Raw genomic sequence first — 23,412 nt, 5'->3', positions numbered from 1 at the left:
AGTACAAGGGAGAACGGTGTTCTTACTCAAAGGTCGGAAAGCTGCCTTTGGGCTGAAGCCCAGGAGTCTGCACTTACAGATTTGCACTTATAAGTGAGCTCCTGATGCTGCTGCTGTTGGAGCCATATTGCCACAGCTCAGCAGAAATCCAGAAGCCAGCACTCCACTGATGCTGCTAGAGCCTGTGGCGTGTGCAGTTGCCTAAAATCGTCTGCAGTTGCTCCACTGCTGCTGCTGCAGACATACCAGAAGCAGGAAAAAGTGTATCCCTCTTCCTGCCAGCCAGTCTCCAGCCTTTGACAGAAACTTGCCAGGTAGCAAAGGAGTCTGGGAAATGTAGTTTGCAGGCTTTTAGTTCTGGTGATACAGAGAAGAGTACAGGAAGTGCAGGTGTGGCTAGATGAACGCTATCATTGCTTGGGGATGATAAAGTCGTCATAATGGGCCTGAGCAAAGAAGCATTATTTTAAACTGATAACATCCAGATAGGTGGAGAAGTGTGGTGACAGTCCAGATAAAGGGTATAGCCTGGGTGGAAATGTCAAAGCAGGAATGTACAAGGCATATTCAGGGAACAGTTTTTCTGGAGCTTGGAATTCTTATTGAAGGATATTTGGAAATAAGGTTGGAAAGGTAGGTTGGAGTCAAACTGGGGTGTAAGTATTGCAACAAAACTGTTTTAAAGGAGCAGTGGGAGAGACCAGTGAGGAAACTCACATGATAGTCCAAGCTTTGGAATGAAAAGGACACAACTAAGGCCACAGTGGTGGAGTTTGAGAGGAATGGTACAATCCAAGATAAGCTTTTTAGTGGTGTGTGTCAGTGGGTTGGGGCAAGCCATTGGAATAAATAATGAATTCTGATTTTCTGTTGGTTTTTCTACATAAATTTAATATATTGATTACTTCATGATCTTTGAAAATCTCTTCTCTTACTTTTTATGCTTTTACCTCTCTCTGGGATGATGCCTTAGTGAGGTAAGACTAATATTGTGTGAATCTCTCTCGAAGTGGCACTAAATTCATTTTGATCATAAACTGTATTGGTAAATCTGAAACCTGTGTAACCTCTGCAGGGGCCTTGATAACTTGAGGTGACACTTTTATTACTTGGGGATACCTTTTTGGCTTTTTCTTTTGACACTAATTCACTCATCCCATTTAATAAGTAATTAGGGAGCCAGGGACTATGTACAGTGCTGAAGTTGAACGGGGAATGGAATAGATATGACACTAGGCCTCCATCTTCTTGGAGGTAACAATTTAACAAGAAACACACTAAAGGAAAAATGTTACTGGGCCTTGGAGCCTTTGCAGTTGCTGTTTATTCTGCCTGGAACGCTCTCTTCCCAGATTCCCACATTATTAACTCCCTCACTTTTTTTTTTGTAATTGTCTGTTTCCCTTTGTTAGAATATAAACTCCATCAGGGCAAAGATCTTTTGACTCTTTTGTTGATTGCTGTATCCCCAGTGCCTAGTGTAGTGCCTCGAATAATAGTAGGTAATTTACAAAAACTCAGTAATTTTTTGTTGGATGGTTGAATGAAAATAAATGAATAGGGGCTTCCAGGGAATTGAATAAAGGCCACAGTGGTCAGAGTCTAGTGAGAAGGAAGTAGAAGGTGGAGATGAGATCACATAGGGATGTATAGGAATTTGGGGTTTTATTAGAAGGGCAGAGGGAAGCTCTGAGGGGTTGTAAGAAGCAGATCAACAAGGTCAGATCTGTACTTTAAAAAGATTTGCTGCTCTACAGAGTATGGATTGCAGAGAGTAAGAGTAGAGTGGGAGGGAACACTTGAGGCTGTAGGGATCCAGGCGAATCTAGCTTCCCTGGCAGCGGGCTGTGTTGTTTTTTTCCCCCAGCTGTTGAAATTTGAGTGCCTGTTCTGAGGGTAGGGATTGATTGTTATCAGTCTCATTATAATTGCATGCACTTAGGTTATCGTTGGCCCCAAGGGACCTACCTGTCTTCCTGGAAGAACATCATTGTCCACTGATCCTGCTGACGGATGAAAGCTGTCAAGATAGCTTGGCTGTGAGGTGCCATTTAACTACTTTGTATCTGTATGCGCCTCCTCTCCCCTCTGAGATTTAATGACCTAGTTAGGGAGAAAGTCCAGGCTTCTTGGCTACTCTCCAAGTGTTCTACCACTATAATGTTAATATTACCTTTCTCAGAGTTCTTCTGAATCATTTGCAGGCACAGTAAGTGGTTTTTTAAACGTTGATTTTGCCACTTTAAAGACTATACTAGTACTTTCCTCTGTAGGAATTTGAGTTTGCTTTGGTTATTTGAAGAAGACGTTTTCGCTTGCCTTTGCTTTTTAAAATGGAATTGAGTAGCCTGTGATAGGTAGGAATGTTTCTGCCTTCTGACATGTTAGTTGGCAAAGTAGTAGAGGCAGCCCTTAGTAAAGGTCACGTTGGAAGAGTATTATTTGGGTACTGAGCATTCTTGGCATTCTTGTGGAATGATACAGGTTTATGGCCTTTTTATTAAGTTCTTAAAAATCAAATGGTCTTTGATAAGAAGCAAGCTTATATAAAACTTTGACTCTAGACAACACTTGCCTTACTGTATTAGATTATAGAGTATGGCTTGTGCCTGTAGAAGTATGGGTTTTGGAGGGGGAATCAAGAAAAGGGTGTGAAAATCTGTATCGAACATATTCTAGCCCCATCCAGGCAATTAGCTTACTGCAGTCTTAACTGTGTGGAATGTGGACATACAGCTTTCAAGCTCAATTGCCTTTTGATTGCTCCTGACTAGGCATTTAGCTCTCATGATTCAACTGGTTGAGTTGAGCTTTTGTTAAATAGGCAATATGGAAAATGGAGTTTAGTAGCCTAAGTTTTTTTCTTTTAACTCATGTAATTATAAAACTTGACAAGTCATGATACATAGATTTTAATTGCCATCTCTGAAATTATCTGCTCTGTTTTAAATGAGACAGTGGGCGAATATATAAATTCAAGGACTGACAAATTATTACCAAATAACACCCCCCCCAAAAAAAGAACCCACAAACAACAGTGAGAAAAATCCCATGTTACTCTATTGTGTAAGATTCTTCACTGGGCAAAAAGGGCTCAGGAAAGTGTGTATCATTCCTTCACCCAAGTGTACTCGGGATGACCTTAATGAAGGAGACTGAAGGGTTGGTGTGTTTGATGGGGCATTTTGGTATTAACAGGTTATATAAGTTTACATGCTGATACCTGTGCTCTTTAGGGGAGTTGATAGCCAGAGGGATCATCCTGTTATGGACAGCAAAATTAAGCCCCTGATAGGCTCTTACACAGTGGGTTTTCTGAGCAGAAAGTTGAAATAACATTAGATGCAGGAGCAAGTGAGTGGTCTGAGGAATTGGGAAGATACATGCAGGAAGTGAAGGAGCCGGATTGAGTCACCTACGTCCATCACCAGATCTTCTCTTCCTTCTGCAGATGTAGTAGTCACAATAGACATGTTATAAAAGTTTTCATTTAAGATTTTAATATACTTGATGCTGTGGGTAAAGTCAGTCTGCTAAGGTTTTAAAATGACGGTATACTTTTCTTTCCCGTCCTTTCATGTCAGTAAGCTATTTGTTGTACACTGATTTTAAGACTTCTCTAAAGTAGCTGAGATATGTTCCCAGGGCTGTGTGTAACCTGGGAGTAGGAGGTGAGGTCAATGAGGGAAACACTCAGTGGGTTTATGTTGGGATGAAACAGTGTAGGTTTTCTGTACATATGTAACTGAGAAAGGTATGTTGTCACTTCATGTGAGCATATTTTTGATAATTTGAACTCAGACATGGTTTTCTGATTAGCAGCCAAATACATGAGGTCAGAATCTTTTCCTCTAGTAGGTAGGACAGCTGTCATGGAAGAGTAGGCTGGACCTGTTTTCCTTCTTAAGTCTGAGGGCTAAAGTAGTGGTAAGAGGTGACTCATTGGTTTTCATGCAAATTACTGGCCAAGGACTTTCAAGGAATGGTGGTTGATAAGGAGGAACTAGTTACTATTCTGGTCTGTTATCTAAGGGAAAATCATGAAGCTAGCATTTTGTAGGAAATGCCATTTATTAAATTCCTTATATGATCACGAGTGTTTTCTTAGTTATTTTTGGACTCCCCAGCAGGACATGTTACTTTTATAGTTTGAAATTTATCTTGAAGCTGTGGGTAGTGGATCAGTGCTATATGGAACGTACAGCAGAGGCTCATGAAAGTACATATGGTGAGGGACAGATTGGAGCTGTTATAAATGGTGCTGGCTGAAGGGCACTCCTTTTTGTCCCTTTCCTGGTCATTTTGATTCTAGAATTTGATTAACTATCCTCTCTGCCACCCACCCATGGCAGAGTGGGGTGTAGAAACAGCCCTGGGATGAAGGTGGGGCTGAGGGTGGGAGAGAGGCTTTGCTTAGAGCACAGGTCTGATAGCAGCTTCTCTGACTTCCCTTTTCCTCTTCAGCTTCCGCATCTGTTCCTGAAGGAGCTGGCTGCCAGCTCTCCCGGTCTCTGCATTCAAGGGGCTTTCATTTGGAGAGACAACAGATCAGTCATCTAGAAGTCTTTTTAGTTGTTAATCCCAAGAAGAATCTTAGGGATTTCTTTTCAAAAAATTTTCTTCAGTTTTCCTTAGATTTTGCTACTTATTTATCTGCCCTTTCCCCTTGACTGACTCCCTTGACAGTAAGACATCACAGGGTCATCGGTTTAAGTATGGGAAGGAAATTACGGCCTTGAGCACAGTTAGAAAGAATCTGGCTCTCAGGCACTTCCTGCGAGCCACCACTAAATTACAAAGACTGGGCCCTGATGAGGCTTTTCAAAGGGGCGTCTTGACACTACCACTATGTCTGAGTTTCCGTCATAAGCAGTTGTTTTTCATGGCGCTTATTATGACCAGGTTTGAAGTGGCCTTTACACAGAAAGCATTTACCTGGTAAGGTGAGGGAAAAATAGCAGACAGATATGGAGGGACAGGGAATGTACGAAGATTGCTGTCAGAATTCCCTCTTTCAACCCAGACCTGACCATGCCACTCTTGCTCAGAATCCTGCCGGTTTCTCAGAATATGAAGTCCAGACTCTCCTTAGTGTGGAGGGCCCACCGCACAGATTTGCTCCCAGCCTCTCCCACCATACATACTTTATGCTCCCTGTTCCAGTTCTCTGGCCCTGACAGGGTAGTGGAGTGAGAAGACAGGCCTGGGGCGGGGAGGGTGGCTAGGAGTGGGGTGGAGTCAGACCTGACTTCTGGACCGGGCTCCATCCCTTTCTAGCTAAGTTGTTCCCTTTCTCTCTGTCTCAGTAGTCACTAATTTGCAGAAGTTTCCTGAATGAGAGGAGAAAAGAGCATTTGGGGCACAGGAGGTTCTTTTTGACTCTTGCCTCATGGCAAAATCGTCGGAATTAAATCACCAAATAATCTGATCATTAAATGGTTTGTTTGAACCAGGAAGTCTTTTGAGTGTTTTAAAAAACTATAGGACTTGTAAAGTTTTTTTCTTTTTATGTGGGACTCCAGCATATATATAAAATAGATCAAATTGAGTTGCTCTGTTTTAAGGCTGGAAGGTCTGATGTGCCACCTGTTCACCTTTCTCCATAGCCCTGAAGAACTGCCATTTACATCTGGGGTCCTCCAGGGCACTGCTTCTCAACTTTTCTTCTCATTGCTACAGTGAGGATTAGAGTCACCTGTTTGACATGAGCCCAGGTAGAGGCCTAGTGTAGAAGGGGGAGAAAGTATCACAGTGGTTGAGAGAGGACCATGTTCAAATTCCAGCTCTGCTTGCTAGCTATGTGAACTGTGTTTCTTTGTTTCTCTGATGAATTGCATCTTTTTAAAAAAAGCTATAGCGAAAAGTGTATAAAATATGAACAGTCTGAACAATTATGAAGTGAATTCATAACTCCTGTGTAACCAACTCAAGAAATAGAACAGAAGCTCTGCTTATGTCCTTTTTTTACCATACCTCCTTTCCTAGCCTCAAAGTAGGAACCTGAAATATGATTTTCAGACATTGAGGTGATAAATATTTGAATAAGAAATATTTTTATAATAACTTGTAAATAGTACCAACATGTAATATGTTTTCATTCAGAAATCCAGTTTGTTTTAAACATACTAACTCATAAATCTGTCTCCTCCAGAAAATAGGGATAAGCACCTCAATTTACCAGATTTTATAATATGATTAATTGAGCCTAGGGCATAAACCCGTACTGATTCCAGTCTCCTTCCCGTGTTCTGTCTTGTAACTGTTCAGTTTTTCATCTCTCTCAGACCTCTGCTTTCAACCTTATTTGAAATAAGGCAAGTATGTAAGTAAATGTGAAGGCTAAAACATTAAAGGAGAAATACAAGTATTGATTATGCTTGTGTGAGTCCTAAGTAAGCTCTTTAATCTGTGAATTCAAATTGTTCTCTACTAAAATTTGCTGTATTTAGAAGTTGTTCTGTTAATTCTATTTCCATATGATCATTGTTCTTATCTTCAGTACGAGTGAATTAAATAAACTAAAGCCAGCCATTCTTTTTAAAAAAGTTTATACATGTGACATAACCTTTATGACCTATAGTAGTCTATTTTAGGACTGGCAATTTGTAGAATAATGCAAATGGGTAGTGAGGAATAATTAGAAATAATGGGCTGAAATCCTCATCTTAGAATGCCATCAAAGGAATAGAATAGTAAGGCTTACTATTGGATTTGAAAATAAGCCACCTATTTTTCCCAGTGGACAGAAATGCCTGTTTCTTCATCGAGTTTCCCTCTACAAGACACATTTGGTTGAACAGTCCCTCCACTCTTGTATATTCAGAGAAATTTTTACAGAGAATGTAATTTGAAGAAGCAGTTTTTCTACTGAGATGTTAAAAATAAAACTGAATAGATCAGAAGTGCTCAGAAGCAACTGCTGAAATAATTTTGTAGGTTTTCTTTACCATTTCAAAAATCAATATGAAATTAGTCTGAATACCAGGAAATTCAAAGGTAAGACTTGGCTATATTTTTGTGTCTTGGTTTGGTTAAGAATCTCAGCTCACTATATTAATGGCAGATAGCCTGTGATACTAAGGTGTATTGAGTAACTTCAATTTTGAATGGGCCTTGGTGTTGCATTTCCCTTTGGCGTAGAATATTTTTTCAGGTTATCAGAAATCCTGTGCTGCTGGTGGTGGTGTTCTTAATATAGGTAACTCAGAGAAGTTGTGCTGCATTGGTGAGAAAGATTTCTCATTCTCAGCTTTTGGTTTTGTCTTTGTTTATAGTTGCTTTGATCAGATAGCCTGATCAGAACTCCAGAGCTACCTGAGAGAAAGCTGCTCAGGATAAAGTTTAAGGAAGTGCTTTTGCTGAAAGCCGCTCCCTTCATTCATCAGGGGAGTTTGATTTCATCCTGTGAATAACTTAGCTTAGAAATTTTTGTTTCTTTGGGGCCAGCTTGTAGAGTTCTGCTTGAGAACTGTGTCGGTGAAAAATGCGCTGTTTGCAGAAGTGTGGGCCAGCTTGGGAGGTGAGATTAGAAGTGTAGCTATGTTTTTCCACCTTGGAATTCAGAAGTACCTTTACCAGGTCTTGGGGGAAAATGAGTCAATAGGACCATTAAGGGACATTTATAAAAATTATAAATGTAATGTCAGAGGATCTTTCATAGTTGCTCTTTAAAAAATTAACTTTGGACCAGATTATTTTCAGAAGATACCTGAGTTACCAGTCCTTGAAAACTGTTTTTGACCCCTTTGTGTTTTCCTCATTGGGCTCTCTGGAGAGTGCTGTCCTTTGAGTTTACAGAGGGTATAGTCAGAGCTAAATGCACATATATACCCAGTGTCCAAGAATAGCCCATCTGTTTCAAGACAAGATGGTTAAACACTTAAATCAGTCTTTCCAAAGATCCAGATGACCCATTTCAGAGATTTCCTGTACCCAGAGCCCTGGGGATATATGAGATTCCGTGGCTGTGAGGAAATCCTCCCTCCTACACTAACTAAATAGGAGTAGGTGTAGATAGCCTATATTAGCAGGAGCAACCACCAGTGCTATTCTTGCGCAAATATTTACTCTTTGCTTCGTTTGTAATCCATGGTTTTCTGCCCCTTCCCCATCGTATTATTTTAATTTGCACTGGACTGAACGATAGAAATAGAATTGCTGTATTCAGATGGATTTTCTTTCATGTAAGATGATCAACTCCCTAAACTATGTTAATTTGTTGGGTGAGGAGTTGAGGTAGCAGTGTTAACAACAATAAATAACATTGATGGGATAAAAGATTACTTTCATATTAGATTCTCACAAGTAAAAATACTGTCTGTTCATAGTCTGAGCCCTGCTGCCCTTCTCATCTTCTGCCTGACATGCGTGAACACTCTGTTATAGTCAGTCTGTCCGAAACATATATGGTGCTTTTCCATTTTGATCACCATCATTCATACCCTTTCATATCTTTAGAATGCTTGGGCCACCTCTCCAAACCCTGCCAATCTTTTATGTACCAATTCAAATTTTACTTCTGCTCTGACACTGTTCCCAACCTACCCCAGATCTGAATGATCTCCTCTTCCTTTCTCTGGATCCCAGGAAATGGTCTATGCCTTTTTTTTTTAAGTGAAAATACTGTATCTCAAAGTAAATTGTAAGATTCCTGCCAGCAAGGACAGTGCCCCATTTCTTCCTTGTTTCATCTCATCATCTTAGATATAAATGTGTATTTGATTTGGTTGATGGACAGCTTGGTTCTCAATTTGAAGGATTAAGGACTAGAGTAATACAAAAATGGTTAACCTCTCTGAAATATTATGAAGGAAGGAGAGATTTAGCTGCTCTGTAATTGGGCCATCAAATGGCTTACCTTTCTTTTACTCAATGCTAGAGGCTATGTTGTTCTTGTTGAGTTTGATGTCATTTTGAAAGACACTTCTCATGTGGTAAAGAGATGAGCAGAACAAGGGCATTACTTCACGTTTTGACAAATCACACTGAAGAAATGACATCTCACACAGAGGAAATGATACACACCTCTGTATCTTGGTCAGATTCATAAAGATGATCATTCCTATTTATGGCTAAATACTCTGACACATTGTGCACATCACTAATTTTAAGGGTCTGTAAATTTATCTGGATTTTACAGATGAATGAATTGCATAAGTGAGGACCACTTCCAACTTTTCTTATTTAATTTCTTTCTGTAAAGGAAAACCAACAAAAACCTTAAGAAAATTTACTTTTAACAGGTTTAACATTTAACAAGATGAAAATAGCAGCATTGGGTTTTTAAAGACTATTTTGTTTTAAAGTCAGTGATTCAGTAGACCAGAGAGTAGTATTCTCTTCTTACCGGCGCTTTTATATCCCATCCTTCCTGACCTGCTTGGAAAGTAAATTCCTTTGAAAAAGACCCTCCTTAAGGAATTTCTCCTACAGGAAAAATGCTTCCTGGTTAGATGCTCTCCTTTTGTTCTTCTTCTCCCCTCTGTAGAGCTATGAGTCTTACCATATATCTACTTAATGCAAACATTTTAACCAGCTGTTGATAGTAATTCATAGCTTTGAAAATCCATTCAGAAGTTTAATGTGTTGAGAAGCAGGAGGTATTAAGGGTGCTGTTAGTTACAATGCATATTTCCATTCCTTTGTCCTATTAGAATTAAGAAAACTTATGGAAACAAAGATTTTGCTTCCTTTGCTAGTGGCTATGAAATTATTTTCTTATATTATGTAATATTAAGCAATTATTATACAATATATTATTTTTAGTTTGGTGGTGTTTTGTATATTGTTGGTTGAAACAAAATGCATTTTCAGAATTTATTGGCTGTTCTCATAGGTAGAGACAGTAGTTTGGTTATGAGTGGTGGTGGTAGATCTGTGTCTTACAGGCATTTCAGATCACAGACAGAGCCCAGAATCATTTCCTGGTTGGGGGGTGGTTGGGGATGAGGTTGCGGGTTGGGAGGGTGAAACATACTGATAGAGCTGTCGACAGTATGAACTTTAGCAGTCATAGTAATACCAGATCACAGTGGCATTTCTGTGTCCTATGAAATGTCTACTATCTTGGGAATGTTACCACTTCTTGCCCTGGGTGTTTTGTAGAGGTGTTAAAAAAGAAGACGCCCCTCCTCCTACCTTCCAGTTGAGGCACTCCTTGGGAAACTAGGGTCTTTGTAAAACTAGTCAAATAAACAACTCTGGAAGCTTGGTGACAGGTTCTAAAAAAGCTCTCAGATGTTTGCATTATGTTTTAATTCAGCATATATTTGTGAAAAAGGATTGAAAATACTCCTGAAATATTATCCTTTCTGAAGTAGTTGACTTACGGTGTAAAATATGAAACTAAATGTTAGGTTCCGTGTTTTTATTTCTCTAATACAAGTAGCTCAGTAAAGCTCAGATAAAAGGAGTTACTGTTTCAAATAATACTTTTTTCCTCCTCTGCTGTAACTCTCCAGTTTTAAAAGGATTAGTATTGGCAGATTATTAAAATAGATGTTCAAGTTTTGCTGTTTAAGTAGCTTAGTTGCCCACAAAGAACACCAATTCCTGTCAGATTTAAACTGTAAAGACATTGCAAAGTCTTGGACATGCCCTGTCTTCTACTTTCTCTTTCTTTGCCTTCAGATCATTAAATTTAGTGACTCAGCTAATTTTTTTTTTACCCACCCCTTAGAAAAGTTTAATGTGTTTGTGACCAAGCACTTAGGGTTATTTCCTTTAAACCAAGTGTTTGAGATGTTTTTAGATTTATAACAGTCTTTGTTTACTGTGTAATTCAGTCCAATTGAGGAACTAGTAAAACTGCATTATCCAGACATCAAAGACAGGCATGTAGGAAGAGTGTACTTCTACCAGGGAAACTATTAGGTTTCGAACAAGAGGAAAGTTACCAGGTGTCCAAAAATTAACCACTTCCATGCCAGCTAATTCTCATTTCTTACAGCTTTTTTAGTTTAGCCAGCAGCATTCTGGGTTTAAAATATCAGTTGCTACATTCTTGAGAGTTTAGAGTGTTGTTTTCTTTGGCATCCTTCAGATAGTTGAGATTTCGACTTGAATGGATTAAATGGAATATCCTGCCATTAAAAAAATTGTAAGTAACAAGGTGTTGGATGAACTATACATTTTAGTTTAGTTTAAAATTGAACGTTATCTTTATTTCTTGAGGTTTAAGAGCAGGTTAGGGTTTTGTTTTCCTGAGATTTCTTTGAAGAGAGATTATTCAGCCCACTTTATAGAAGGTAAATGGGATGATTTGCCAGCTGCATACCAGCTGGTTGCTTAAAGTAGGACCCGTGTCACCAAGTTGCATTTCAAGATTGGTCAAATGGATGACCTTGAGTCCGGCTAGACCCTTGGATGAGGAATTGATAGAGAAAGGCTCTGTTAGGTGAGCATTCTTGACTTCCTTAAACCTTCATCAACATTCCTACCTGAGGCTCTGTTAAACCCGAGTCTCCTCATTAAAACAAAATTGTGTATGTGTACTGAAGAGTAATGCGCAAAAAGCACTTTGATTTGTAGAAATCTTCCCTTTTCAGGTATTTCAGAAGATGTATGTAAACATCTTTTAGATGTTCATAAGCATCTTATATTTTACTTATGTAAGCTGGGAAAGGTTGGTTTTTTTCCTCTTTCCCTTGGGTATCATGCTTGCTCCTGGTGAAGTCTGGAACTTGGCTTCTATAGGAGCATGCTGTTAGGTTATCTGGAAGCAGTTGCTTACAGGCATTGAGATTTCTCTTTTGAAAATGGTCAAACAGTTTTTACATACTACATTTAGCCACATTTTGTTTCCACAGAGGGTTTGGCTTTCTGGGTTATCAAAGGAAGATATGGATGTTTGGGAAAGGTCTGTGACCTTCTGAGGTTATCATAGGGGACAACTGTGTTCTCCCATTCGTTACCCCCTTGTATCAGTCAGAATAACGTGTGGTGGTCTGACTTCCTGTGGTATTTCTTATGAGATAGGCTCACAAAAAAAATATTAAGCTTGTGGAAATGCTGAGTTCCAGATTCAAAAGAAAATTGCTCTGTTTATTTTAACTTCTCTTGGGGAGTGTCTCAGGAGACTGTTCATTTGGCTATAGGCTCAGCAATTGCACAGTTATATTTGCGTATGTTAGTGGACTGCAGTGCAGTGCAAACAGTAGTAGCCAGAAGACTGCAGAAGATTTATGTAGAGGCAGCCAAAGACTACATATTTTAGTTGTTTCAGATGGAAAGTTGTTAAAGACTTTGTAAGATATCATCATAACATTTCATTACTTCACCTATTCAAACCTTATATTTTTTTTAAGGTGCAACTCCGAGGGGGAGGGTATAGTTCAGTGGTAGAGTGCCTGCCTAGCATACACAGGGTCCTGGGTTCAATCCCCTGTAACCTCCATTAAAATAAATAAATAAATAAAAATAGTTCCTCCTCCCTCCCCCCAAAAAAGGTACCACTTCTCAGCTGCATTCTATGGCTCCCCATAGCCTTTGGGAAAGAATCCAAGCTCTTTGAAAGTGGCTTAATCTGGTCCCTGCTTACTTGCTAACGCATCTCACCGGTCTCCTCCCCATACACACTTTATTTCAGCTGTTTTCTCATGGGCCGTGCATTTTTCTGGGGAGAGAGGAGTTTTTGTACATTTCATTCTTTCTGCTTCAGGTCTCCCCTCAGATGGAACTTCCTCCAGCAAAACTTCCTAAATCTAAAATGCTAGGTTTGGGGACTCTTTAATATGCTCTAATAGTCATTCATTTATTCACTCCTTCAGTAAATATTTGTGTCAAAACATCATAGGACACAGAAATGAACAAGGTAGGGGTAGGTAGGCCTTTTTCTCACAGGACTTATGTTCTTGTCAGGGAAACTACCTCATTTTCACACCCTTAAAAAAAAACCTTATTTGGAAATAATTACAAACTTAGAGAAAGTCGCAAAAATTAAAATAGCACAAAGGAATATCCTGTACACTTTACCTAGATTCATCTATTGTTAATATTTTACCTCATTTGCATTCTTAACTCTCAGTATGTAGATGTAGTTTTTTTTTTTGAACCAGTCACATACATTATGGCCTTTTTCTTGCAGATACTTCGGTGTGTATTTTCTAAGAGTAGGGCTATTCTCTCACATAATAGTTACAAACCTCATAAATTTACATGGATAAAATACTTTTATCTAATACTCTATTCATAGTCCAGTGTTGTTGATTGATCTACTGTTGTGCTATGTAGGCTTCCTCTTCCTGTCCCTACACTCCTGCCATGTACAGAATTCAGTCTAAGATCAGATAATTGCCTTTAGTTACGATGTGTCTGTAGCCTCCTTTAATCTGGAATATTTACACAGCCATTCTTTGTCTATTATGATACTGGTATTTTTTTTAAGTGCTGACTCCCCTCACTGTAATAGAATCTTACTTATTTTGTGTTTGCCTGATGTTTCCTTGTGATTAGGTTGTGGTGATGCATTCTAGGTCATCAAACTGCATAGTCATGTTGTATCCTCCTGGGGTATCACATCTTGAGGCCTATGATGTCCTTCTGGCTCTCTTTGATGGTGATAATTTTCATTACCCAAAGTGTTGCCCAGTTTCTCTATTGTATAATTAAGTGTTTGTTTGTTTTTCTTCTTCCCTTCGAGAACTAATAAGTAGTAATAACAGGAGACACCTCATTTCTGTGCCAAATCCTGTTCCTAATCAAAATTTCCCTCTTAGATTTAGCATCAAGTGATGATTCTTGTCTTATTCAGTATTGAAAACTCAAGTTCTTATTTTTTGCAGTGGGTCATTAATTCCTTACTGTACTTAATTATTTTGATGTTCAGTGTCCCGGATTTGACCACTGGGTACCCCTTCAAGCTGGCTTCTGTGTCTTGTGAGGTGCCCTTTCGTTTTTTCGAGCACTTCTTTCCTTTCTTGTACAGGAAGATGTTCCAGGCTCATACTGTACCAACCCTGCCCTAGCCCTGGAGTCAGCCATTTTTTCCAAGGAGCTTGCAAACTTGTTTTAGCACTTAGCACAGTGCTTACTTGTGTGTCTTGTCCATTAGATGATATTATATCCCTCTGAGGGTACAGGTAAAGTCAGTCTTATTTGGTCTTACATCTTCACTCAGCTTAAGGCCTGGTACATTCGATGTTTACTATAATTATTTGTTGAATGAGAAAATTGATTTTTACTATGGTTTGGTGATTAAGATTGCGTTCAAAGTTATGATGCTGATAAGTTTTCTTTTTTTTCCCCCATCTAGGAAGAAATGTTGGCTATTTGGCGATGAGAAGTGGCAAAAACTGACCTCGCACTGGTATATAAGCACTATGAGACCTGACACTTGCGCTTCGTGGGCAGCTGGCCCCCACTGATAATGTTGGGAAGCCATTGGTTCCACTGGAGAACACTAATCTGATTTGGAAGTGGCTGATTGTGGCAGGATGTGTCGACGATGATGATGGCAAGAAAGCAAGATGTCCGCATTCCCACCTACAACATCAGTGTGGTGGGATTGTCTGGGACAGAGAAGGAGAAGGGCCAGTGCGGCATTGGGAAGTCTTGTTTGTGCAACCGCTTTGTGCGCCCGAGTGCTGACGAATTTCACTTGGACCATACCTCTGTCCTCAGCACCAGTGACTTTGGTGGGCGGGTGGTCAATAATGATCACTTTCTCTACTGGGGAGAAGTTAGCCGTTCCCTGGAGGATTGTGTGGAATGTAAGATGCACGTTGTGGAGCAGACTGAATTCATTGATGATCAGACTTTTCAGCCTCATCGAAGCACGGCCCTGCAGCCCTATATCAAGAGAGCTGCTGCAACCAAGCTCGCATCAGCTGAAAAACTCATGTACTTTTGCACTGACCAGCTGGGGCTGGAGCAGGACTTTGAGCAGAAACAAATGCCAGATGGAAAGCTGCTAATTGATGGTTTTCTTCTTGGTATTGATGTTAGCAGGGGCATGAATAGGAACTTTGATGATCAGCTCAAGTTTATCTCTAATCTCTACAATCAGCTTGCAAAAACAAAAAAGCCTATAGTGGTGGTCCTGACTAAGTGTGATGAGGGTGTTGAGCGGTACATTAGAGATGCACATACTTTTGCCTTAAGCAAAAAGAACCTCCAGGTTGTGGAGACCTCAGCAAGATCCAATGTAAATGTGGACTTAGCTTTCAGCACCTTAGTGCAACTCATTGATAAAAGTCGGGGAAAGACGAAAATCATTCCTTATTTTGAAGCTCTCAAGCAGCAGAGTCAGCAGATAGCTACAGCAAAAGACAAGTATGAGTGGCTGGTGAGTCGCATTGTGAAAAACCACAACGAGAATTGGCTGATTGTCAGCCGAAAGATGCAGGCCTCTCCTGAGTACCAGGACTATGTCTACCTGGAAGGGACTCAGAAAGCCAAGAAGCTGTTTCTCCAGCACATCCACCGCCTGAAGCATGAGCATATTGAGCGCAGGAGGAAGCTGTACCTGGCAGCCTTGCCATTAGCTTTTGAAGCTCTTATACCCAATCTAGATGAAATAGATCACCTAAGCTGCATAAAAGCCAAAAAGCTCTTGGAGACCAAGCCAGAATTCTTAAAGTGGTTTGTTGTGCTTGAAGAGACACCATGGGATGCCACCAGCCACATTGACAACATGGAGAATGAGCGGATTCCCTTTGACCTAGTGGATACCGTTCCTGCAGAGCAGCTGTACGAGGCCCACTTAGAGAAGCTGCGAAACGAGAGGAAAAGAGCTGAGATGAGAAGGTCATTTAAAGAAAACCTGGAGACCTCTCCTTTCATAACTCCTGGAAAGCCTTGGGAAGAGGCCCGCAGTTTTATTATGAATGAAGATTTCTACCAGTGGCTGGAAGAATCTGTATACATGGATATTTATGGCAAACACCAAAAGCAAATTATAGACAAAGCAAAGGAAGAGTTTCAGGAGCTGCTTTTGGAATATTCAGAATTGTTTTATGAGCTAGAGCTGGATGCTAAGCCCAGCAAGGAGAAGATGGGTGTCATTCAGGATGTTCTGGGGGAGGAACAGCGATTTAAAGCATTGCAGAAGCTCCAAGCGGAGCGTGATGCCCTTATTCTGAAGCACATTCATTTCGTGTACCACCCAACAAAGGAGACGTGCCCTAGCTGCCCCTCTTGTGTGGATGCTAAGATTGAGCACTTGATTAGTTCTCGGTTCATCCGACCCTCTGACCGGAATCAGAAAAATTCGCTCTCTGATCACAACATCGATAGAATCAACTTGGTGATCTTGGGCAAGGATGGCCTTGCACGAGAGTTGGCCAATGAGATACGAGCTCTTTGTACAAATGATGACAAGTATGTAATAGATGGTAAAATGTATGAGCTCTCTCTGAGGCCGATCGAAGGGAATGTTAGGCTTCCTGTGAACTCTTTCCAGACACCAACGTTTCAGCCCCACGGTTGTCTCTGCCTTTACAATTCAAAGGAATCTCTGTCCTATGTGGTGGAGAGTATAGAGAAGAGCAGAGAGTCCACACTCGGCAGGCGAGATAATCACTTAGTCCATCTTCCCCTGACCTTAATTTTGGTTAACAAGAGAGGAGACACCAGTGGAGAGACCCTGCATAGCTTAATACAGCAGGGTCAGCAGATTGCTAGCAAACTTCAGTGTGTCTTTCTCGACCCTGCTTCTGCTGGCATCGGTTATGGACGCAACATTAACGAAAAGCAAATCAGTCAAGTTTTGAAAGGACTCCTGGACTCCAAACGTAACTTAAACCTGGTCAGTTCTACTGCTAGCATCAAAGATCTGGCTGATGTTGACCTGCGAATTGTCATGTGTCTCATGTGTGGAGATCCTTTTAGTGCAGATGACATACTCTTTCCTGTCCTTCAGTCTCAAACCTGTAAGTCTTCCCATTGCGGAAGCAACAACTCTGTTTTACTTGAACTGCCAATCGGACTACACAAGAAGCGCATTGAACTGTCAATTCTTTCCTACCATTCCTCATTTAGCATCCGAAAAAGCCGATTGGTCCATGGGTACATTGTTTTCTATTCAGCCAAACGTAAAGCCTCCTTGGCTATGTTACGTGCCTTTCTTTGTGAAGTGCAGGATATTATCCCCATTCAGTTGGTTGCACTCACTGACGGCGCTGTAGATGTCCTGGATAATGACTTAAGTCGGGAACAGCTGACTGAGGGGGAGGAGATCGCTCAAGAAATTGATGGAAGATTCACGAGTATCCCCTGTAGTCAACCCCAGCATAAACTTGAGCTCTTCCACCCATTTTTTAAAGATGTGGTGGACAAAAAGAATATAATCGAGGCTACTCATATGTACGACAATGCTGCTGAGGCCTGTAGCACCACAGAAGAGGTGTTTAACTCCCCCCGGGCAGGCTCTCCACTCTGCAACTCAAACCTGCAGGATTCAGAAGAAGATATCGAGCCGCCTTCTTACAGCCTGTTTCGAGAAGACACATCACTGCCCTCTCTGTCCAAAGACCATTCAAAGCTCTCTATGGAACTGGAGGGAAATGACGGGCTGTCTTTCATCATGAGCAATTTTGAGAGTAAACTGAACAACAAAGTACCTCCGCCAGTCAAACCAAAGCCTCCTGTCCATTTTGAAATTACAAAGGGGGATCTGTCTTATTTAGACCAAGGCCATAGAGATGGACAGAGGAAGTCTGTGTCTTCTAGCACCTGGCTGCCTCCTGATGGGTTCGATCCTTCTGATTATGCCGAACCTATGGATGCCGTGGTCAAGCCAAGGAATGAAGAGGAAAACATTTACTCAGTGCCCCATGACAGTACCCAAGGCAAAATCATCACGATTCGGAATATCAACAAGGCCCAATCCAATGGTAGTGGGAATGGTTCCGACAGCGAAATGGACACCAGCTCTCTAGAGCGAGGCCGCAAGGTATCCATTGTGAGCAAGCCAGTGCTGTACAGGACGAGATGCAGCCGGCTAGGGAGGTTTGCTAGTTACCGAACCAGCTTCAGCGTGGGGAGTGATGATGAGCTTGGGCCCATCCGGAAGAAGGAGGAGGATCAGGCCTCCCAGGGCTATAAAGGGGACAATGCAGTCATTCCATACGAAACAGATGAAGACCCACGGAGGAGGAATATTCTTCGCAGTCTAAGAAGGAACACTAAGGTAAGACAGGAGTTTAGGAGTGAGTCATAGGAGTGGCTTACACAGTGTCTTGGTGAGAGTTCATTGACGACGATTTTCAAGGACAGCTTATTCTGGTAAACTGCTCTCTGTGTGTGTGTGTGTTTACTCTTTGACTTAGCACGAAAAAGTAAACAGCGTCTCAGATAGCTACTACTGGTAACTCTCTCAGGTTGTAAGGACCTTGGATAGATAAGCCTGAGTTGTCTTTGTCCAAAACGATAGTTAGGTAATTACCAAAATGAGCAGATCATGTAGAAGTTGTCTGTGTCCTGACAAGTAGCCAAGCCAGTGACCATAATGCTTGGTCTTTCTTCACTAGAATCCAAAAATCACATGCCTTAGTCTTTGACTGCTAAACAAACGTTTCATCCACACATTTCTTAAATGCTTCTTCCCCTTGCTGATCTGTAAAGGTTGCTGCATTTTAGATTGGGAAAAATTGGATGATTATTTTATTTGCACACATAAATCAATGAAGGATCTTCAAGTACATAAATGGAAAATAAGAACCTTGCCACTGTGTGTTATAAACCTATCCCATATTTGTAAAATTGGAGAGCCCTCCAGCTCCTTAAGCGAGTTGCTGCTGCTATCATTGAGAGCTTCAGGTTTGATTTAGGGACCACAAGTGAGGCAGGAAGGGGAAAAGAAAGAGTAAACCATGTGTGTTAGGAATGTCAGGCCTGTTGTCAGATGTAGTGGAAACAGTCCTAAATGCAGCAGCAGATGAAGTCTTATCTTATGTGGAATTGCAGTGTGCAGGGCAGCATGTCCTGTCCTCTGGGACTTAGGCTTTGAGGTAGAACAGGTATTTCCCAACTTTTGCTTTTTCTCCATTTAGAGTAGAGGGAATTACCCTTTGTTTTTCAGAGAAAAACATCTTGATGAGACATCACAACAGAACTCTGTTATATGCTAGCTCTAACTCAGGATGGTGGTGTACAGAGTAATTTCTCTGCATTGAAAGCTTTTGCTCCTTTCTCTACCATGAAGTGGCAGAGAACAGAGTCACTTGTCTGAAAGTGTTTCAGGGAACTTTGGAAGAAAGGTGACCTAAAACTTACGTTATTGCAAAACATACCAAATCAGAAGGATCTAGAATCCAGGCTCTTTAGAGAGCTGACAATTCCATTGTAAAATGCTATCTGGAGGCCAGTTCTGCAGCATATATTAGTTAAAAGGGGCCTTGGAAGTGGAGGAACATGGCGCTGTGGCCCTCACAGGGAAAGCTTGTTCCCTTTGAATCACTTTGTGTTCCTTGATAGCATACAGAATGCTTTTCAATCACCATTGGCCAGAGCTTCCGGAAATTTCTTCCTTGTGTAGTTTCATAAAGGGTAGGGCAGTATCATTGTGTGTTCTGTTCATTTCCCATTCTGAGCTGAATATTGATTAACACCATAGGCATTCTTCTGTTTGATTTCCCCTTGGTCTGTTTTTCCACTTATATTCCTTCACCTGCCTTCAGTATTTTGTTCTCTAGAGGTTAGTAGTGGGCAGACCCATGGAACACAGTTCTTATTTAGGAAGCCCGTCAGTAGCCTGACCAGCCTCCCAGGATATCTCCAAAGCTCTCGTGTTTGATAATACTGGAATCCAAACATTTTGAACGTTTTAACTTTCTTCTCTTCCTCCTCCACTCCCGATGAAGACTGTTGCCAGCCAGCTTATCTCAGTGCTGACAGTCTTCTAGTTTGTGGGAGTGTTAGCACACCTGGGAATTAGGAAGGTGGCATAATATCACACAGCGAGTTATAACTGTTTTTCTGACTTCTAGCTGCCTTTTTAATTCTGTTGAAAATAATGCTTTTAAAATACATTCCCAAACAAGCTGTGCTTTAAAGAGTAGGCTCAGCAGAAAACAGCTGGTTCCCGTAAGTCTCCGAGAGAGCTGCCTCCATGCTGGTGATGAGCACTTCCTGACCTGGAGCTTCCTTGCACTGGGCTTCTGGGTCAGCCTGCAAGGAGTGATCGACTTCCCGTCTGTCTTAGTTATGTGGGCCACACCTCTTCAGGTCAAATAAAAATGATACCTCTGGCCCAAGAGCAGTAGCGTGCCAGAAGTCATTTAGGAGTATCCTTTGGAAAGAGTGAGTAAAAGGTGAAATTGTCTTTTCCTGCCTTGGAAAATGGTGCCTTGAAATGAGCTGCTTGTGGCTGCTTTGTCATCCTAATGGAGAGATAAGCAAAGCCTTCATTCTGTTCCCAGTTGGAGCAAACCTCCTATTAAAATTTGCTGCTGTTAAGAAATCAGACACTTGTTTTACTGGAAAAGCAAGATACCATGGGGCAGAGAATGGCAAGCCCTCTACATGGGGGATTTGGTCTTTGATTTTTTTAATGGCATGACAAAGTAATACAGTACTTATTTGAAGTGAATGGGGAGCCAGTTGGTAATGGAAAACACACTAGTTCCCACTTCAGGCCAGACACCGCTGGGGAAATGGCACAGATCCTTATTGCCTAGACCTTAGCACCCAGTTGAGGAGGCAGTGAGACCTACACAGCTTCTGAAAATCAGTGGTCTGCCTGGGAGGGGGCACCACCAGGGTAAGGGATCGGGTCTGTGTTGGGGCAGAGCAGAAATCCTGTGCTAGGGGTGGTTAAAGTAGTGTAGTGTGTGGTGAATAGGAGCTCAGACTCTGGGAATCGGGATCAAAGTCAAAATCCTTCACTTCCTTACTGGGCCTTTGGGCACCTCTCCACGTCCTTTCTGTAGCAGAGGTGAACATAGTAGCATCTTCCTCTTAGGGGGTGAGAAATGGAATGAGAGTATGCACTGGAAATACTGAGCATACTACATGCTAGATAAACATTAGTTATTATTTAACTTGACCTTGAAGAATGAATAGAAGGAGGTGGGTAAGGAAAGGCTTGAAGGTGAAAATATGCATGTTATATTCAAGGAAAGGAGAAAACTGGTCTGGTGTAGCTGAGGGCTTGAGGCACCAACATTGTCCCTCCCTTTTTTATAGATTTTAACCCTGTCTATTATTACTTAGTTGCTTTCTCAGCCCTCATGCTAGAAACAGCCCTAACAACAACAACAACAACAAGCTATGCTCGGGGTGGGTACATATATGATGTGGAGAAAGAAATTGCTCAGTGCCCTTAGCCAATTTGCTAGATTGGCTCCTTACTGTAAAATTGGAGTTGGAGTGAGGGAATCACTTTCATTTCTGCTAGTGAAAGTACAAACTGTAAAGCTGACTCTCATTCTGGGTCCTTTTCCCAGCTGAACCGTTTAGCAACCCACCCTCATAGTGGGAGCCTTCCGCACTTGCTGAATGAAATTGAAAACCTACGATTGCACTTCAGTGGGGTCCATGAATAGATGCTTTGTAAAGAGTTGTCGCTGCACATGGTCTCTGTTTCCCAGTGCCATGCGTTTGCAGAGATGCGATCAGGACCAGCAGGGTCTTATTTTAAAGCCAAAAAACAGGCCTGGGGTGTCTTGCTCCACAAAGTGTGCCCTTTGGGCAAGCTCAAATTGCCAAATTTAGTGTGCTTGACCACGGATTTAAAGAGAAGACATTATTGGCTATTTACCCTTCTATCTGATGTGCTCTTATTTTTGTGTTTAAAAAAAAAAGACAAAACAATGATAAAGAAAATCTTTCACTCACTGTAGCTACCACATGACAAGACAACCTATTGAAAAGCAAACCAATTCAATCACGCATTGTTTGGTCTATAAGGCACCAAGTAACCAGTTTGACAGTTTGTGTCTCCCCCCCCCCCCAGTGAATTGGCTTATTTCATTGGATTCAGTGAATTGGCTGGTTGTTGTGGCTTTGTGTGGACACAGCTCTCATTTTGTGAGGCCTAGAACGGAGTTAGTTTCTAGTGTGAAAAAAAAAAACAGCTGGGGAATTGGACTGCTCGCTCCCCAGGGAGGGATGTTGCATTTTGACAGACAGGCTGAATGGTATGAAATATGAGCTCTTTGTAACCTTGTAACCTGCTCAGGAAAGACTCTCAGTGTGTGCTTCAAAAAAGGCTAGCCCTACTCAATGAGCTGTAAGGCCAAATAAATACGTTGGTGTTAAAAATGGGTTGGGGTGCTGACTTGACCTTGGGTTTTTTGATTCCCAAAAGAATTCTCTTTTTAAAGACATGCTTTTGTTCCAAAGTACATGTTCATTTGTTCTTTTAGGAAGGAAACGTTCAGCTCACTGCATGGACATTGAGTGCTTGTATGCCTGGCATTGTGCTGAAGTACCTACCATACGTGTGGTGGTGTTTGTGTTCATCTAGTTTGCAGTCACAGGAATGATAAGAGTTTATACTTGTACTTGCGTGCATTTTGAATGTTACTGAAGTGGAGGTACAGGGTACTAAGGAGTCCTATTGCAAGGAGTTCTACCCTCAACCAGGATACCCAGGAAAGCTCCCCCAGGAAATGATATATAAGGCTGAAACTTAAAGCATGAAGCGGGCAAAGTCAGTGAAGATGGAGGCTTCGTGGGGTGAGCTTTTGAGAAAACAGTATGGAACTTGGAGCAGAAAAGGCACAGCATGTTCAAAGACTTGCAGGAGACCTAGGGTGGCTGCTGCAGAGAGTGAGGGAGAAGCGGGCCGAGTAACAGGGCTGTGGAGCCCATCTGAAGGGTTTTGTACTTCCCTACACTTGCTGAATACTTACTGTCTGCCAGGTACAATACCAGGCATTTTCACATCAGTTTTTCATCTATTTTTCTTATCGGTCTTAATGGAGTGATTTTTTAAAATCCTGGTCTTAGAGATGAGGAGACTGAGAGGCTTAGTGAGATGAAACATCTTGCCCAAGTTACTGTTGTTCCTAAATGGAGGAGTTGAGATTTTGGAGTCCCAGTCTTCCAACTTCCACTTCCATTGGGTTTCTAGAGTCCAGTCTCCAAGAAAAATGGTAATACTCAACAGCCAGGCACGTATTTGGACCACTCAGTCAGTCCTGTCAGTTTGCTCATTTTGGACAAAGGACTTTGGCTATTGTCTAAAAACATCGATTTCCCCACACTACTCCCTAAGAACAGCATGGTGCTGTTTGTTTCTAGCTTCTGTGTCTACTTGAGTAGAGGACAAAAAAGCCATGGAGACACTGAAATAGCAACTGGAACTTTGAGAAATTGTTTTGAACTGGTGTCACTCATTTCTCAGTTTATTTTAAGCCCAAAGAACTGCTGTAGTTTGTTTTTGGTGACAAAAACAGGCTATCTTTAACTATCTGCCTTGGCTTACAGCACACCTGTTCTTTAAAAGAAAAAATTTACCATAGGCAACCC

General features: G+C 41.3%; 1 protein-coding gene across 1 annotated transcript in view; it reads left to right on the top strand.

The window, feature by feature from the left end:
* Positions 1-23,412, top strand: part of ARHGAP35 (Rho GTPase activating protein 35) — a 109,060-nt gene that overhangs the window by 21,986 nt on the left and 63,662 nt on the right. The window contains exon 2 of the mRNA XM_072966792.1: positions 14,252-18,127. Within this exon, the coding sequence (XP_072822893.1) occupies positions 14,444-18,127 (3,684 nt within the window). The 5' untranslated portion in view covers positions 14,252-14,443. The remainder of the gene's footprint in view (positions 1-14,251; positions 18,128-23,412) is intronic.

This window comes from Vicugna pacos, chromosome 9 (assembly GCF_048564905.1).
Source record: "Vicugna pacos chromosome 9, VicPac4, whole genome shotgun sequence".
Classification (NCBI taxonomy): domain Eukaryota; kingdom Metazoa; phylum Chordata; class Mammalia; order Artiodactyla; family Camelidae; genus Vicugna; species Vicugna pacos.
Note: the sequence above shows the minus strand (reverse complement) of the source record. Positions and strands in the feature narration are given on the sequence as shown.